We start from the raw sequence: 15,438 nt of genomic DNA, 5'->3' as shown, positions 1-15,438 counted from the left end.
TATCGGTCTTAAATTTATTTCTCTTTGAACATAGTTTGTGAAAGGGTCAATTAGGCCTAGAGAGGGGGTGAATAGGCTAATTTAAAACTTTATACGGAAGCTAAAACTGAGTTAGGGTCGGAAAGTCTGATCCACAGTCAGACTATCCGAAAATATCAGATAGTCTGATGTTGGATCAGACTGTCTGATCCACTAAAGAGTCACAACAAGCAGATCTAGCACACAAACAAGAGTATAGCGCAAACAGCGAATAGATCTATAGCAGCACAATTAAGCAAAGCTAAAGAGAAGATGAAGAGATATCACCAACAATGAAGTTCACGGAGTTGTTCCCGGAGTTCAAATCTTTGAGGGGATATTACTCTCCGTTGAGGAGCTCACTAAGAGCCGGGTCTTTGCTAACCCTTTCCTCAAGAGGTTGCACTAAGCACTCCTTCTTCCACTAAGGGGTATCTCTTTCCTTGTGGAGGTGAGATCCAACCTTCACAAACTTCTCCCGGCCAACCACACGTAGATCGGTGGCTCGGGAGTGACACCTAGCCGTCTAGGAGTCCTCAACCTCCAAGAATAACAAACACCACACAACTCTTGGTCAAACCCTAGTGCTCAAGATCGAGTGAAACACACACTAGGCCCTCAAACACCAAATCCACAACCACCAAGATCCACCACACAAAGAACAAGGAGGGATTTGAGTGAGGGAGGAAGAGTTCAAAGATCCAAAGCACCTTAGCACCAAGCTCAACCCTAAAGTGAATGTGAATGAATGAGTTGGGTAACCCTAGAAAAGGGTTAGGTGGGGGGTATTTATAGATCCCCCAAAATGTGGCCGTTGGGAAGGGAATCTTTTCATCCCACCTCGGAAAGTCCGAGGTGACATCGGATAATCCGATGTTTTTGACCCCCCCCAGCAAGCCAAAGACAGAGAACGAAATTCTGGAGAATTTCGGACAATCCGATCGATCGGATAGTCCGATGTCATATCGGATATTCCGTTATTTTTGAGTCATGAATTTCATCCTCTCACATAGACTCAAGTTCCATTGAGTTTTGGAGTCTCTGGGTCATCGGATACTCCGATCACATCGGATAGTCTGATTTGAAATTCACTCAAGAGGAATAAAAAGCAATTCAAAACCGAGAGTGAAGTTCTGAGAAATTTCAGATAGTCCGATGTATCGGATAGTCCGACCTTATATCGGATAGTCCGATATTTTATGACCAACACTAAGACCAAAGACAGAGGGCAAAGTTCTGTGAAATTTCGGATAGTCTGAGCATCGGATAGTCTGATCAAGATCGGATAGTCCGACAGGAATAAAACAGGAACACTTCAAAGAAAGGATTTTGAGCACTAGTGTTCTACCAATTATATGCATGTGGTATCCCTCTTAATAGTATGGCATCCCAATACTCAAGAACACATGATACACAAGGTTTAGAGAGGTGATTACCACACAAATTGCCACAAAGCTTTCTATGCTTAAGTTCCACTCCTTTTTCATCCTTGCATACATCTCAACAAAAAGCATTAGTTATCCTCTAATTGTGTTGTCATTAACACCAAAACAAATGAGGGGTCCTAGATGCACTTTCAGTTTGGCAAACTAATATCCGTTTCACTCTTAGCTCGATTATTGAGTAAAGTGCATTGGAGGTCCATAAACTTCTGTGGGTGTGTCATCTAGGTCCTAGAACTCTCAAAATACATTTTTGTGTCCCTCAACTTATCTCATGTGTCATATAGGTCCAAACGGGCTCCAACCCGCTCCGTGTACTGACGTGGCATGCCATGGTGGTGACGTGGCATATGCTATGGTGGTGCCTACGTGTCAGTAGAAACCATATATCAATCACATATAGAAAAAAATTAAGAACATATTTTTTCTCCTCTCCTTTTTCATTTATTTTTCAAAATTAAAAACATTATTTTCTCCTCTCTCTCTCTCTCTCTCACTCTCTCTCCTCTCTTTTTAAATTTTATTTTTTCTATGTGACTGACATGTGGATCGCACTGACACGTAAGTGTCACCATGGCATGCCACGTCATCTCACGAAGTGGGTTAGAGCTCGTTTGGACCTATATGGCACCTAAGACAAGTTGAGGGACTCAAAAATAGGGACCTAAGTGACATACCTGCTCAAGTTTAGTGACTATCCATGCACTTCACTCTAAAAATTACTTAGTAATTTCCACAGCAAAATACGGAGAATCACCTAGTAAGAAATACGGGGTTGTTAAGATCAATGTCATTTCAAACCGTACCACTCTTGGCAAATTTGTTAGAGGTGTGCTTTCATTTAATTTTTTTTATCGAACTTTGTTAAATAAATATATAAGAAATCCTGCCAAAAACTGTAATAATGCACTACTGCTTATACTGGTACAATATTCAGTTTCCAAAAATCAGTACTCCTAGTTAACGGGGAAGAAGGATGTGAGTTTAAATACAAATTTGAATTTCAAATATTAAATTCAAGTTTAGAATCATTCTAAGCAGGACTAGTAGCTATGGTAAAATCCAAATCCGGCAACAGAGGCCCCGTTCTTGTGAGCTAACAGATGGTTGGCATACCGCCACACTTCCCAAGTTCCTAGCTTTACAGTTTTCACAAAAAATTTTTTCATCGACGTTTATTATGGGACATTTTTCAACTTTTTAATATTTAATTTATTTATTTGTGCCCTCAAATAATATTTAGTTTCATCCATTGTCCACCCTAACTAGGAGCCATATCTTTACGATGTTTGAGAATAGCACCTATTGTCAAGGAAAATGCCTGTCATACTAAAAGAGGAGAAAATGTGTAAATGTGGTACGTCTATAGTCATTCTAATGGCCTGATGGTGAAAAAGGGAGGAGTTATGAAACAAGACCAATGAGGCAACTAATGACCCAGTGCAATACGGGCTCAATTTGTAGTCATTTTGGTGAAATTAATGTGTCATTTAGGGGGTTGCTGCTAACTTAGCAGGTGGTCTTTGTTGCCAAGGCAAAAGAATGGCTGTGTTGTTTGGCTGGGCCTTGGAGCTATTCTTATAGCTTGCTCGAGAGCCGGGTGGTTAGTTTTATAGTCGGGTTTGTGGTTGTGGCCGTTTTTTAGTTGTGTTCATTGTCGAGCTTGTGGCACATATGGTTGTTATAATTTAATAAGGGTGTATCTTGTTTTGTACTCGGGGTTATACCCTCTCTTATTTTAATATAATGATAAACGGATCTTTTGGGTATTCAAGAAAAAAAAAAAAGGTACGTCTAATACATGCTCGTTAGCTGTCTACAAATACGCAACCAGCTCACGTACTGTTATCCAGGAAGACTTCTGAATAGGCCTGTGAACACGTTGTAGGCTTGTAACTATGTATAGATATGGAGTTGGACTCAAAATCAACCCATGCGTCACGTGCCATAATAATTTTGAAACTCAAATCAACCCATGTACCAACCTAGCTAGGCGCGTTTTTCATCTCAGCAAACCGTATTTTTTAACCCACATTTGTTTAAATTTTCATGTAAATGTTAGAACCAAATTGAAATGGGCTGTTTGTGCAAGCGTGGTCTAGAATCGTCTTTTTAGGAAAAGTTAATATATACCAAGTTTTCATACGTAAATCGTTTTACACTAAAAATTAAAGCCGAGCCCGATTTGAATGTGTTCGAGTATGTTTGCACATTAGATTCGGATATAAATACGTTCAGGAAATAAAATAGAGATTAAAATGCTAAAATAACAGAGCCAGTAAAAAACACTAATTAAATAGACAACGGTAAGGAATCATTTAGCAAACCTAGAGGAAATTAACAAAGAATTTTTTTTATTTTTTTAATGGAACGAATTGACGAACAAAATTCTACCCACATTGTCCCTATTTGAAACAGCTCTAGCCAATATTATTGAAGTTGGATATTCTTAGATTTATAAATCTATATCTAGATTTGTGTTTACATTCATAATATTAATTTGAATGAATTATTTTGTTTGTGAAAATATAAAATTCTAAATCACTACAAATTAACTAAAAACCCTAACGCGTTGTTTGTTTTCTTGTTTAGCAGTTGTAACTTTCTCTTTTTTAAGCACATTTTCAAATAAATCTTTTCTATATAATAGTTTTTTTAAAAAAATTCAAATAAACACAATTTTTAAGTTTGTAGTAATCAATATTCAATTAATCATAAGCTAATGGCTTACCTCATTTTACATGCAAGTGGAAATTAAAGGTAACTGCTACTCCCTCCATCTTAATATATAACTAATTTTTAGGATTCAAATTTACCCCATATATAACTATTTATAGCTCTCTTTTAACCCATCAACCACCCTATTTTCTGTAGACTATAAGTCCTACGTGCATCAATGAAGGGGTTGTTTAGTATCCCATGATGTAGCGGTTTGGGCTGTGTTGCAAAGCCCAACTATTTTGTTGCAGCAGGGAACAGCCCATCCTCCTGTAGCCGCTGTAGTTAGTAGCGGATCCAGAAAATCGATTCATTGGTGTCATAACGTGTCTATCGGTGTCATAGTATACTAATTATATTTAGATCACAGTGTTATAACATATGAATAAGCAGTTTTGCTATAGGTTTTGCCGAAAATCGTCGGTGTCGCCTGACACCGGTCCTAGTACTATAGATCCGCCCCTGGCTGTAGTTGTAGGTGCAGCGCTGCAGCATGTTGATTCTCCGAACAACTCTGAAGGGTGCTATGATTTTTTCGCCTTCACTCCTTAATCCCTCCAAAATTATCTAGAAATATCTATATTTCGGAGAAAGGGGAGTACTGCTCACTAGAACTGAGCTTAAATCCAACAAACAAAGTTTTAGAATTCATCACCAATACACACTTCTTTTAGAATTTGCCACCCAATTTACTTTTCTTTTAGAATACAACACTAGGCTGCGAATTTTCTTCATTATGTGCCACTCCATCTACCAGCATAGGTTGCCCCATCCTTGTTAATCCGCCCGGTGTTGCCGTCGTTCATCCGTCGGTGCTGCCGGCGTTGTCCAAATTTGATTAGCAAGGAAAAAGTTAAAGAGGGAAATATAAAGGGGCGAGATAAGAAAGAGAAGCAATCCAAGCAAACTAAGCATGTAAGATGACGTCATCAGTTGATGAATCAACCAATCCAGGTCCGGATGGATGCCAAAATCCATCATAGGCAAACGACGGCAAAAGCGCACGTAGGTTTTGGTTCGAGGTAGGCCCGCAATGTAGCAGGAAGAGGACGATGGTGTCCTGGCACAACTGGCGTTGCAGAGGACTATAGCGACACAGTGATGGTGGCAAACAGACGATGACGGTGCCACAGATGGATGGACTATAGCGACACAGTGATGGTGGCAAACAGACGATGACGGTGCCACAGATGGATGGCGATGCAGATGATGGATGTCGACAACGATGACGCCAGCGGACAGAGGGTGACTCGACTGATACGAGTGGTGAACAGACGAACAATGACTTGTGGCTTACGCGAGCGCGGTTGGTGGACTAGGACGACGCAACCGACGCTGGCGGACAAAGTGGCGTAGAACGAAAAAAATTCGTATCCTAAATTCCTAATGTCATAGTCTGAAAACAACGGATAGACTGATAAATTCTGCAGGGCGCATTGAATGCCATATTTTGAAATTTCTGCAGATACGGATCATACGGTCCAGATCCTTCTACGATTCTCCGGGGATTGTCCCCGTTCTTTTTCCCGGGCTGGTGGGCCGTCCGTTGCGCTCTCCCAGAGTCCCATTTGCCCCCTTTCTCCCTGTCGAGCACCGCTTGGCCGCCGTGCGGCGAAACCCTAGCGATTGTAGCGGCCGGAATCAGAGGCGGCGGAAGCCATGGCGGACGACGACTACAACGACATGGACATGGGGTTTGCCTTACTCTCTACTATCTCACTCTCTCTAGTCCTTTTTCCGTATGATCATGGGAATCCAATCTAGGGTTTCGATAGGCATCGCCTGTTCTAATAAATTTCTAATCCCAGACCGGTCGAACCAGCTCTCTGTGTAACATGTTGCGCCGGTAGGAGTCTGTGCTGGGTGATTCGTTGGCGCTCCTCATCGCCATGGGGAGCATTTGGGGTGGTGGGTTCGTTGATTCGAGTCGAAGCTAGTTATGGCGATTGCCGCGATTCACTCGATTGGTTTTTGGAAAACGAGAGGTGTTAATGTTGGATGCGTACTGGTCTTCACGGGTAAAAGGTGTCTTTGGAGTTTATTCTTGGGGCATGTTTTGATCGTTGAGTCGAGTATTATTCTTAGGGCATGTTTCGTTCGTTGAGTCGAGTAATGGCTCTTAGAAGTTGTCTGAGATTAGTTTGTCAGCAACAGAAGGGGATACTGTAAAGAGTGATATTCTGTTTCCCTGCTTGTTTGGTTATGGTTAGGTTTAGCAGGTTCTTTGAAATTTAGGTTTGCTTGGATGAATCAATTGGGTTAATGCGACAATCCCGCTCACCAATTATGGGAATTTTCATTGATGATTCTATACCGCTTTGTTTGAGAGAAAAGAACATTGAACGCAGTCGGGGATGGGGGGTTCTCATGCGTACCTCCTGCTTGCTCCTTTCTATGGTGACATGGACATGAAGGGATTGGCTAGACCGATATAGGTCAGGGGAGCTATGCAATTGATGTAATAGGAGGCTTGGTGCAAATCATTTATGCAGCAGTATAAAGAAAGGGGAAAAATATATATGCATATAAGGAAAACAAGGAGAAAAATGAAAGATAAAAATGGAAAAAATCTATTACATATTAAGATAGATGGTCATTGTACTAATATGGAATCCTAACTTTGTCACGCTAGCTAAAAACTTAGAGGATCTCTAACATCTTGCTTCTAATTGGAACAAGAATGTGTGGTTTCATTCTTTTCTGCTTAATTTACTGTGGTGGCTTGGCGGTTAAAACATATGAATTAGTTAGTTATATGTCCATTTTCTCAGGAATATTCAATTTTAGTGTAATTACTAAATTACACAGACCAAAGTTATGTTCATTAGTGTTGGTAGAAGTGAAAATTTTGAATTTCTTTTACATTTCATCCTAGTGAGATATCTACCATTATCCTTGCACAACTATATGATTGCTGAAGCACTGATTGTTATATGTCATTTTAAAGGATTGTTTTGTTGGATATTGATTTAGGAATGGCATTGTATTTTCCTCTGCAGGTATGAGGATGAGCCACCAGAACCTGAGATTGAGGTACACACATTGCTATCCTCATGCAGTGATGTTATCTGTTAATGGAAAAGAACTGATGGAGTTCTGTTCAATAATAGGAAGGGGCTGAAGAGGAACCTGAGAATAACGAGGATGGCCCTGATGAGGTTGTAGGGGCAGAGGCTGAAGATAAGGAACAAGAAAAAACTCAGCGCCCACGCAAAACGTCAAAGTATATGACAAAGTATGAGCGTGCCCGCATCCTGGGTACACGTGCATTACAGATAAGGTATGTTTCTATATATCATATTGCACAGTATTGCCAATTTGATGGCTAATAGTTTACCATACAGTATTAATAACCCTTGCTGTTGTTTTATAGCATGAATGCTCCAGTTATGGTTGAGCTTGAGGGAGAAACTGATCCTCTTGAGGTAAATTCTATTTTTCCAAACTATACATGCAATAGGTATTTGTTCAAACAAGCGATAACCTCTACATATTCATTATTTTGATTTTTGCCAGTTCCATATACCAAGCTTATATTGTACAACTTAAATAACCTTTTACAATAAACATCTGTTTCCATCATGAAGAATGAAAATGAACAATGGAATTTTCTTGTTTAGGCATACAACACCTGACTGCCAACTAATTAATAAAATTAACGTTTGAATATATAATTCAACAAAGTACACATGTTTGATAGCTGTATGTAATTGTGTATAGACATAGGCCAGCAATTCAATCAATAGAATGTCTTTTTTTCGTCATGGAGGGCTGCCACGCCGAGTCAGCTTGAAATCTAAATATGTGACTGACAATAAGTTTTCGTCTGCAATTATACTAGTATGCACAAGGTTGTATTTGTACACATATTTCTTTCATCAAGGCTCTAGATACTATTATTTGGTAGCCTTGTGATTCTGTGATTTGTTTCCACAATATAAAAACAGATAGGACAAATGTTGACAAGCACCCTGACTTGTCTATTTGAATTAGTTCTTCTACCCAGACAGAAGTTATTAGTCAGGGCTCTTATACATTGTTTTTCATGGCATTTCAAATATCATGAAATTGATCTAGTTTATGTGGAGAACAAGTGGCAATTGATTAATTCTGTATTATGTTTTAGTGTTTGATAGTCCAATACCAAAGATTGGTTTTGTTGTAACACTTGATATATTATATGGCTGCTGGCTGGTAAATATGCCACTGCTATCCCTGAAGTGGGACTTTCATACGCATTAGTTCCATCCTTATTCCAACTTCTAGAAGGTTTATTATATCTAAATCGGAAGAGTTAACCGGAGGTTTTAAAAATTCTAGGAAAAGGAAAAGGCAGGTGCCGGGTTTTCTTTGTTCATGCCAAACTTTGTTATCATGATGGACAGAGAAAAGGAAGAGATAGAAGAAATCAATTCTTCCGGAATATGAATACAATTTTTGTTGACTCCCATATTGTTCTCAATCTTAAAATTTTGTATGTTTACACGTGTCCCTCTTCCTCCATGTCATGAAAAATTTTCACATGTTTTTAGAATTCCACAAGGGTCTTAGATTGCTTTTCCCGGATAAAAAATTATTTTGGTATGTTTTAGGCATGGTAACTGAAATATTTTGGTAGAGTACTCCCACAAAACCAAGATGAGATGAATGTTGACTGCACTTATCAACAACTCATTATAAATACTACTTAGATTTCTTCTCTCTTTCTGTCAGAAATTGTCAGTTGATTTTATTCTATCTTTCAAATTACTTGCTATGCTAAACTATTGTCTTTGTGCAAATTAGATTGCCATGAAAGAGCTGAGAGCACGCAAGATCCCATTCACAATTAGGCGGTACTTACCTGACGGAAGGTGAGATTTGAATAAAAGACATTTATGTGTTTCCTGATTTTGTAACCTCATTATAATAGTTTACTGTGTGTTCAAATATAGCTATGAGGACTGGGGCGTTGACGAGCTTATTGTGGAGGACTCCTGGAAACGCCAGGTTGGAGGCGGCTAAGCTGTGACTGAGGCTACTCAAAACGAACAGCAATGTGCTGCAAGTTGACTTTGCCCTTGTAGTAATATGGTCTGTGCAACTCCATTATGACTGGATGCTGTATCAGTGAACTGGCGTGATGATGGCATGCCATGTTGCCTTGACATGTATGCCTTCTTTCCGCAGTGTAACTGTGACTGAAATTTGCATGGTTGCATCAGTTTGCTTGGACCATTTGCAGACTTTGTCCTGTGAATGTTCAAGGCTTAATGCTTGGTTTTTTTTTTCTTGGCCTAATTTGGTAGTCGTCTAGCAGACATGAGCGACATTTTTGCAGTACGTAGACATCAGACAAACGGGCGGATGCCTGGAATTGTGCTGGAACTGAACTTAAATTCCGGTTGATTCGTGTTCTGGGTCCATTTCCACTTTTCCAGTATAAGTATCAAACTCTGAACTGAAGGCTATATAGATAAATCAGAAAATAATTTTTTTTTCTCCTTGTTTAATCAGGAGTTATCCCGTGTTTTTGGAACTTTTGGTCACGTGCCGACACTTTCTTTGATGGTATTTGTATAGGTTGATCTCTATTAAATTCAGAGTAGTTCTGTCACAAATTAACAACCACATTTGTATGAGGCCTACAGTTGTGTATTCTTTTCACCAAATGCAGCACACATCATTCCCTAATACCATTCTATCACACATCTGTGCTTTCTTGTACATCATACCGTGTCGCTTCTTTCTTTTTACATTGAACAACAGTGGCCACTAATTACAGCTTCTCCTTGCTAATAAAACTCGCTGAGACTGTAGTTCAGTTCATTCCTCGGAATCGGAATCCATTGGGCATGATCCGTCATCCACGGTGGCGAGTGGATCAAACATGTGCGAGTTTGGATCCATGCACCCTGACACAATGTCCAGCTTGCAGCGATCTCCCTGCCAGTGCCAGGGGATGCAGCAACGGTTCAGAACTGGCTAGGATTAATCATGAATTTGAGATAAAGGTTAAAAGTTTTACCCCCTCTTCGTAGTAGCTGCCCATCTCGCAGCTTGTGATGACAACGTTTTCGTCTGGGAAGATGGCTCTGTCGCATGCCCCTTCTCTGTTCAGTTCGTCTGCTAGACCCTGCATCGTCGTCACAGATAATTTTTAAAATAACTCTCTTTATTAGCACAAAAGGTGCATTCTAAAAGTTAACACTGATCCAAAGAGGAGTTTCAACTTTTCCAGTGCATAAGCTATCAAGAAATGGTAATTAACAATAAAATTGGATTCAAGGTACAAATCAAGCTTGTTTGATTGAAAACAACACGAACTCGGAGCAAAATTTTACCTCGTTGAAGAAGCTCAAGGGCTTGTTGAGCCATGGCTTGGGGACCCTGAACTTGAGGGTGTACGGTCCATCCCAATCCACCCCGTTTGTGAAGGAGAAGACGAGGGTCATGGCTGCGAGTGCAAAACCAACCAGACAAAATCTCACTCCGATGACAACATGCTATTACATACATACAGTACTAGTAACGAATCCATGGCCACTCAGATGACAACATGCTATTACATACATACAGTACTAGTAACGATCACTTGAACATATGGTGTCAGCATGATGCAAAAGCTTAATTTAAGTTAATGAGAAATTGCAGGCGAATCATTCATATCTTCAACGAAACAAAACAATCAGCTGCTGACCATGCTGCGGCACACGTATCCTGATGGTGTATATGGGAGGATCAGCTGATCCCCTCTCTTGCAGCGTCATCTGCCTCGGCTCACCACCGCACATGATCGGCTGGTTAAAACCACCTGCAGCAAATAAAGTCTCAGTTATCAACTCCTGAATCAGATTCAGATCAAACCAATTTGTAGCCTGAATTTTTCCCGGACACTGGGTGGGTGAAAAGGAGAATTAAGAGGGTGCTCAATTACCATTAAACGCGATGCCAAACTGAGCGTTGGGGGTCATCTTGGTCGCTGCCGGGTTGTAGAAAAGGATCAGGCCCTCTCCCTGGTAAGAACACAGCGGCAGCTTAATTAGCTACTATTTCCATGATGAATCTGCCAGGTTGCTAGTACTACCGCTGTTCCATATTATAAGTTGCTTTTGACTTTCTTTTTCTTATTATTTTTTAAAGTTTGAAAATATAACAAAATTCTTAACCCAAAACAAACATATTATCAAAATATATCAAATGTTAATTTTAATGAAACTAATTCGGTGTACATGTTGGTAATTATTTTAAAAAAACATAGTCAAATTTTTTTAAAAAAATGATTAGGAAAAAAAAATCAAAATGATTTATAATATAAATCAGAAGGAGTAGTTGTTACATGTATGATGAGTGAAAGTATTTCTTTTTGTGAAGAAATTAAACTTACAGCCGATGGAGGAAGACCGTTCATGGTCTTCCAGTAGACCGGCGCCTTGCCCAGCTCGAACTCCGCCCATGTCGGAAGCGAGCACCTGCAACAACCAATTTTTTTTTTTAAATCAACACAACTTTTTCATCAGCCACAAATTAAAGGGGAGAGCTCAGTTTGTGAGTTACTCACTCGTTGGTCTGCGGCACGGCGGGCGCCGTGGCCGCGGCAGGCGCCGCGGCGGCGCCTGTGCGGACTACCCTGGCCGACGAGGAGGAGGAGGAGCTCCGGTGGCAGGTGATGGTCGCAGCGCTTGCCGGCCGCCGGGGACGGCGCTGGACGGCGCCGCCGCCGGTGCTCAGGCGGCTGCAGGAAGAGAGCGTGGCCATCCTACAGTCTACACTTGTGAATTGTGATAGCTGATGAAAGAAAGAGAAGAGAATCCGAAGTGAGTTTGCGAAGGAGGCATATATAAGGATGGATCATGATATTATCGTGGATGGAGAGGTGAGGTGAGGTGAGGGGCTTGGCTGCGCGTGTGTGGTGGTGAGGTGGCGACGACGAGCTGGCCGGGGCGTGTGGTTGGATTGGATGAGTATTCTTCTGCCTTGATTTTTTTCCCTCTTTTTTTTTGTTATTTTTTCATTTTTCTTGCCAGCCGCCTCTGTTTTCTTCGCTATGGGACAAGAGAACGCGAGGCTCAAGTACATTGTTAGGCGCTTTAGCTTTTGCCCTGTAGCGGGAAAGATCTCCTTCGCCGCTAAAATATCTGGCCTTTTGCGTACAAATATCTCACAATGAGAGAGCTGGTTTTACAACCCCTTTCAGATTATATTTTGTGTGCTTTAGAAAATTTTGAAAATAATATGTTCGATATATAGAGTATGTTGTAGTAAGACTGCTTTCTTCTAGCGAGTTTGAAGAAAGATTCATCGTACGCATAAAAGGATAAAACTCATTAACATATTATTAATTAATCATTAATCGTTATAAACTTAAAAAAAAGATTAATTTCGAATTTTTTCCTTCGAATCCAAACTTTAACTTACTTGTTTTTCATTAGCACACTTTTAAACTACTAAATGGTGTGTTTTTTCTAGTAAAAAAAGTTTTATATAGAAGATGTTTGAACAAATCAAATTAATCTCTTTTTTCAAGTTTATAATGATTAATGCTTAATCATGTGTAGAACTTCTCTTACTTTTTAACAAAATATCCATTTCTCTCCACGGTAGCTAAGTGATCACAGTATTGCACATCTATACTTCTATATCTATACTAATATAAAAAAGAGGAGTTGCCCCCTCCAATCCTACTGGTGAAATCATCCGAATCAATCACTACCGTTCATCTGCGTCTCTCCTGATCCAGATCGTCCGTCCGCCATCTCTCCTATCCGTCCGCTTCCTCCTCCTCGCGCGATGAGCGTGCGCTGAACACGCGGGACTCGCGCTCCTCCCCAGCGCTTTTGCTGCCGCTGCCATCACGCGCCGATTCTCCTCGCCCCACCGCTGCTCCCGCCGGCGCTCCTCCTCCTCCGCCCTCTTCCTCCTCGCATTCCCCGTTCGCCGCCTTCGGAGGGTCGTCCCCTTCCGGCGTCGCCGCCGCCGCCGCCAACACGCGCCGCTTCTACTCGCTCCGCCTCGATCCACCACTTCTCCATCCGTCAATCGGCTCGGTGAAATCATCGGCCAGAAATCCATCGCTGCATCATCCACCCAAAGCCCCATCCCCATTCTCATCCCCATCGCCATCGTCAATCTCGCCTCCTTGATGGCGCAATCCCCGCATCGTCGCAATAACTGCCAAGGCAAGTATATCATCCCCTCAGCCCCTCATGCCCTCGCCCTTCCCCCGCCGTTGTCGCCTTCCACCACCCGTATCCCGCAGCGGCGTCCGTCGCCAGCTCCCCTTCCCTGCACGCAGGCGCTGTTGGATTTGGATCGAGAGCCGTCGTCCTTGGATCAAAGTCTTCGCCTCACTGCCGTCGTCGGGCAGTGGAGAAGAGGAGATCCAGTGTATATGCACTGCTACAGCTGTCCCACCGCCTACGGTACCACGTCACGTCAGGTGGAGGAGGAACCAAGGCCATCCCTCAACACCTCAGGCACCTCATGAGTTCGACTCCCACAGTGCACGCCGCCACGTCAGGTAGAGGAGGTGGTGCTTGCGTGTGAATGCAAGGTCGGTGGTGATGGCACATTGCTTGGACACCGCCATGGCCCCGCCCTCTCTACTTGGTACTTGCAGTATATGGCGATGTTGCCGGATCTAGCGCATCTACACGATGGATGACCTTGTCATGTTCAGGAGTTCAGGTGATGTTCCTCCCCTTCTCTAAAGATTTTTATCTGATGTTGGTGGCGTATGGTGTTTGATTAGGGGAATTGAGTGGTTTGCAGTGTGATACTGGGTTCAACCTTCCTAAGAAGGAGAACGGCAGCTGCGGCGGCCAGTATAACTTGGCCTCGAAAAAAGGTAGGTAACCATATTATATTCATGTTGTTCTCAAAGTTTGATTTATTCACATCGAAGGAGCAGCCAAGGCATGATTATGGCATTTCTGATTCTAATGGTACTGTGCTTGTTGTCAATTAAGATTTTATTTGGCTAATAAAAAAATAAGTGTATATGCAGGTGATTTGCCAACTCCAACTATTCAGGTGGTACTGCCCTTCTCTGCAGTGACGGAGGATGAATTTCAGAAGCAGTTGACTCAGGACAGGTTGTGTCTCATTATTAATTTAAATCGATCTCACCTCAACATCATAACATCATGTAACTTGCAGTCTGCACCCTCGACTAATTCAGACAAACCTATCAAGCCTGATAGACTTTTTGATTCCCAAGGATCAATCCTTTTTTGGCTAAATTAGCACAATAGTTGGTTCAAGCTGGGTGCCAACAACAATGCTTAGGAATATACACATCTATTGATCCCTTATGTGCAAAGTTGCTCTAATGGCCTCCTATGTGGATGTACTGTTGCCCAGTGATTTGCTAAAGCACTTTCTCCTGTTTTGCACAGCGAAGTGAGTGCTTCAGCTTCAGAGCCATGTTCAAAGAGCTTGTGTGTTGAAAGATTGAGCAAACGTGAAGTGCAGAAAAAGCATTAAGAATTTTTGGAGTCTAAAAGAGGAAATTGTATTCATTTTGTGTGAATTGCTGTAAGTTTTTTTTCTCTGATTTACTTTATGATGCAACATATCTCTGGTGACACTATCTTCTTTAAACATTTTAAATTTCCCTTTGCCGCAAAACATCACCTTTGTGACCATGTTTTTCTGTACGGTCAATCTTTTTGGCTACACGACTCAGCTTTGGCGAGAGGCCGCATGGGATAAACCAATGTTTCTATCTAAAGTGTTCTTTCAAAATCGTTTTTGTACTGAATAAAAAATGAAGCTTAATGGATCTGAAGCTATGTACAGGAATCAGAAGGGCTATTTAGCAGCAACTGCAGAGTAACAACAGATGATTGTGCCTCTTCTATTTGTGCTATTTAAAAAACACTTTTTTAACAAATTTCATATTGTCCTTTTGTATAGTCAGCCAGATGCAGCGTGTTGCATGGGACATGGAGCATGCATGTTACCATATGCAGTTCAAGGCATGGGATTAGTGAGCTTTAATTGGGTATCCTGCTAAGATTCATTTCTGAAAAAACATACAAGAATGTCGTTTTCAATCATGCTAACTGTAATTTTTTTAACAATTGGGTTAAGACCAAAATAAAATGATATAAGCCTCTATTTCTTCTATCAGAGATCTATTACAATTTTTTTGGGGGACAATAACGAATAAAACAAACTGGTGAACAATTTTCTTTCCCTTAAATTTGTACAAAATTTGTTGTGTCTTTGCTGATTAGCTGCAATTGTGTGAACCTGGTGGCTAACGAGGAATGATATG

General features: G+C 41.2%; 2 protein-coding genes across 2 annotated transcripts; one reads left to right on the top strand and one right to left on the bottom strand.

Moving 5' to 3' along the window:
* The first annotated feature begins 5,736 nt into the window (after window positions 1-5,736).
* On the top strand, window positions 5,737-9,395 carry LOC4333343 (DNA-directed RNA polymerases II, IV and V subunit 6A). Its single transcript, XM_015776241.3, has 6 exons — window positions 5,737-5,872; window positions 7,178-7,211; window positions 7,289-7,458; window positions 7,552-7,603; window positions 8,964-9,031; window positions 9,113-9,395. Exons 1-6 carry the CDS (start codon window positions 5,838-5,840, stop codon window positions 9,180-9,182), a joined length of 429 nt encoding a protein of 142 aa, XP_015631727.1. The 5' UTR covers window positions 5,737-5,837; the 3' UTR covers window positions 9,183-9,395.
* A 322-nt stretch (window positions 9,396-9,717) lies between these two features.
* On the bottom strand, window positions 9,718-11,971 carry LOC4333342 (protein POST-ILLUMINATION CHLOROPHYLL FLUORESCENCE INCREASE, chloroplastic). Its single transcript, XM_015776240.3, has 7 exons — window positions 11,719-11,971; window positions 11,545-11,629; window positions 11,095-11,173; window positions 10,858-10,971; window positions 10,502-10,614; window positions 10,186-10,293; window positions 9,718-10,103 (listed from the first exon to the last, which is right to left on the bottom strand). The coding sequence occupies exons 1-7, from the start codon at window positions 11,913-11,915 to the stop codon at window positions 9,984-9,986; spliced, it is 816 nt and encodes a 271-aa protein (XP_015631726.1). The 5' UTR covers window positions 11,916-11,971; the 3' UTR covers window positions 9,718-9,983.
* Window positions 11,972-15,438: the final 3,467 nt, after the last annotated feature.

Source organism: Oryza sativa, chromosome 3 (genome assembly GCF_034140825.1).
Source record: "Oryza sativa Japonica Group chromosome 3, ASM3414082v1".
NCBI lineage: Eukaryota > Viridiplantae > Streptophyta > Magnoliopsida > Poales > Poaceae > Oryza > Oryza sativa.
The sequence above is the reverse complement of the archived record's forward strand: the minus strand, read 5'-3'. Positions and strand labels throughout refer to the sequence as shown.

What these genes read in the sequence shown, in the direction of transcription:
- LOC4333343 (XM_015776241.3), top strand. Translation starts at nt 5,838, where the DNA reads ATGGCGGACGACGACTACAACGACATGGACATGGG. An exon ending in CACCAGAACCTGAGATTGAG is followed by an intron (nt 7,212 to 7,288) that starts GTACACACATTG and finishes GTTCAATAATAG; the next exon opens with GAAGGGGCTGAAGAGGAACC. An exon ending in ACACGTGCATTACAGATAAG is followed by an intron (nt 7,459 to 7,551) that starts GTATGTTTCTAT and finishes GTTGTTTTATAG; the next exon opens with CATGAATGCTCCAGTTATGG.
- LOC4333342 (XM_015776240.3), bottom strand. Translation starts at nt 11,915, where the DNA reads ATGGCCACGCTCTCTTCCTGCAGCCGCCTGAGCACCGGCGGCGGCGCC. An exon ending in ACGGTCTTCCTCCATCGGCT is followed by an intron (nt 11,174 to 11,544) that starts GTAAGTTTAATT and finishes TGTTCTTACCAG; the next exon opens with GGAGAGGGCCTGATCCTTTT. An exon ending in CCTTGAGCTTCTTCAACGAG is followed by an intron (nt 10,294 to 10,501) that starts GTAAAATTTTGC and finishes ACGACGATGCAG; the next exon opens with GGTCTAGCAGACGAACTGAA.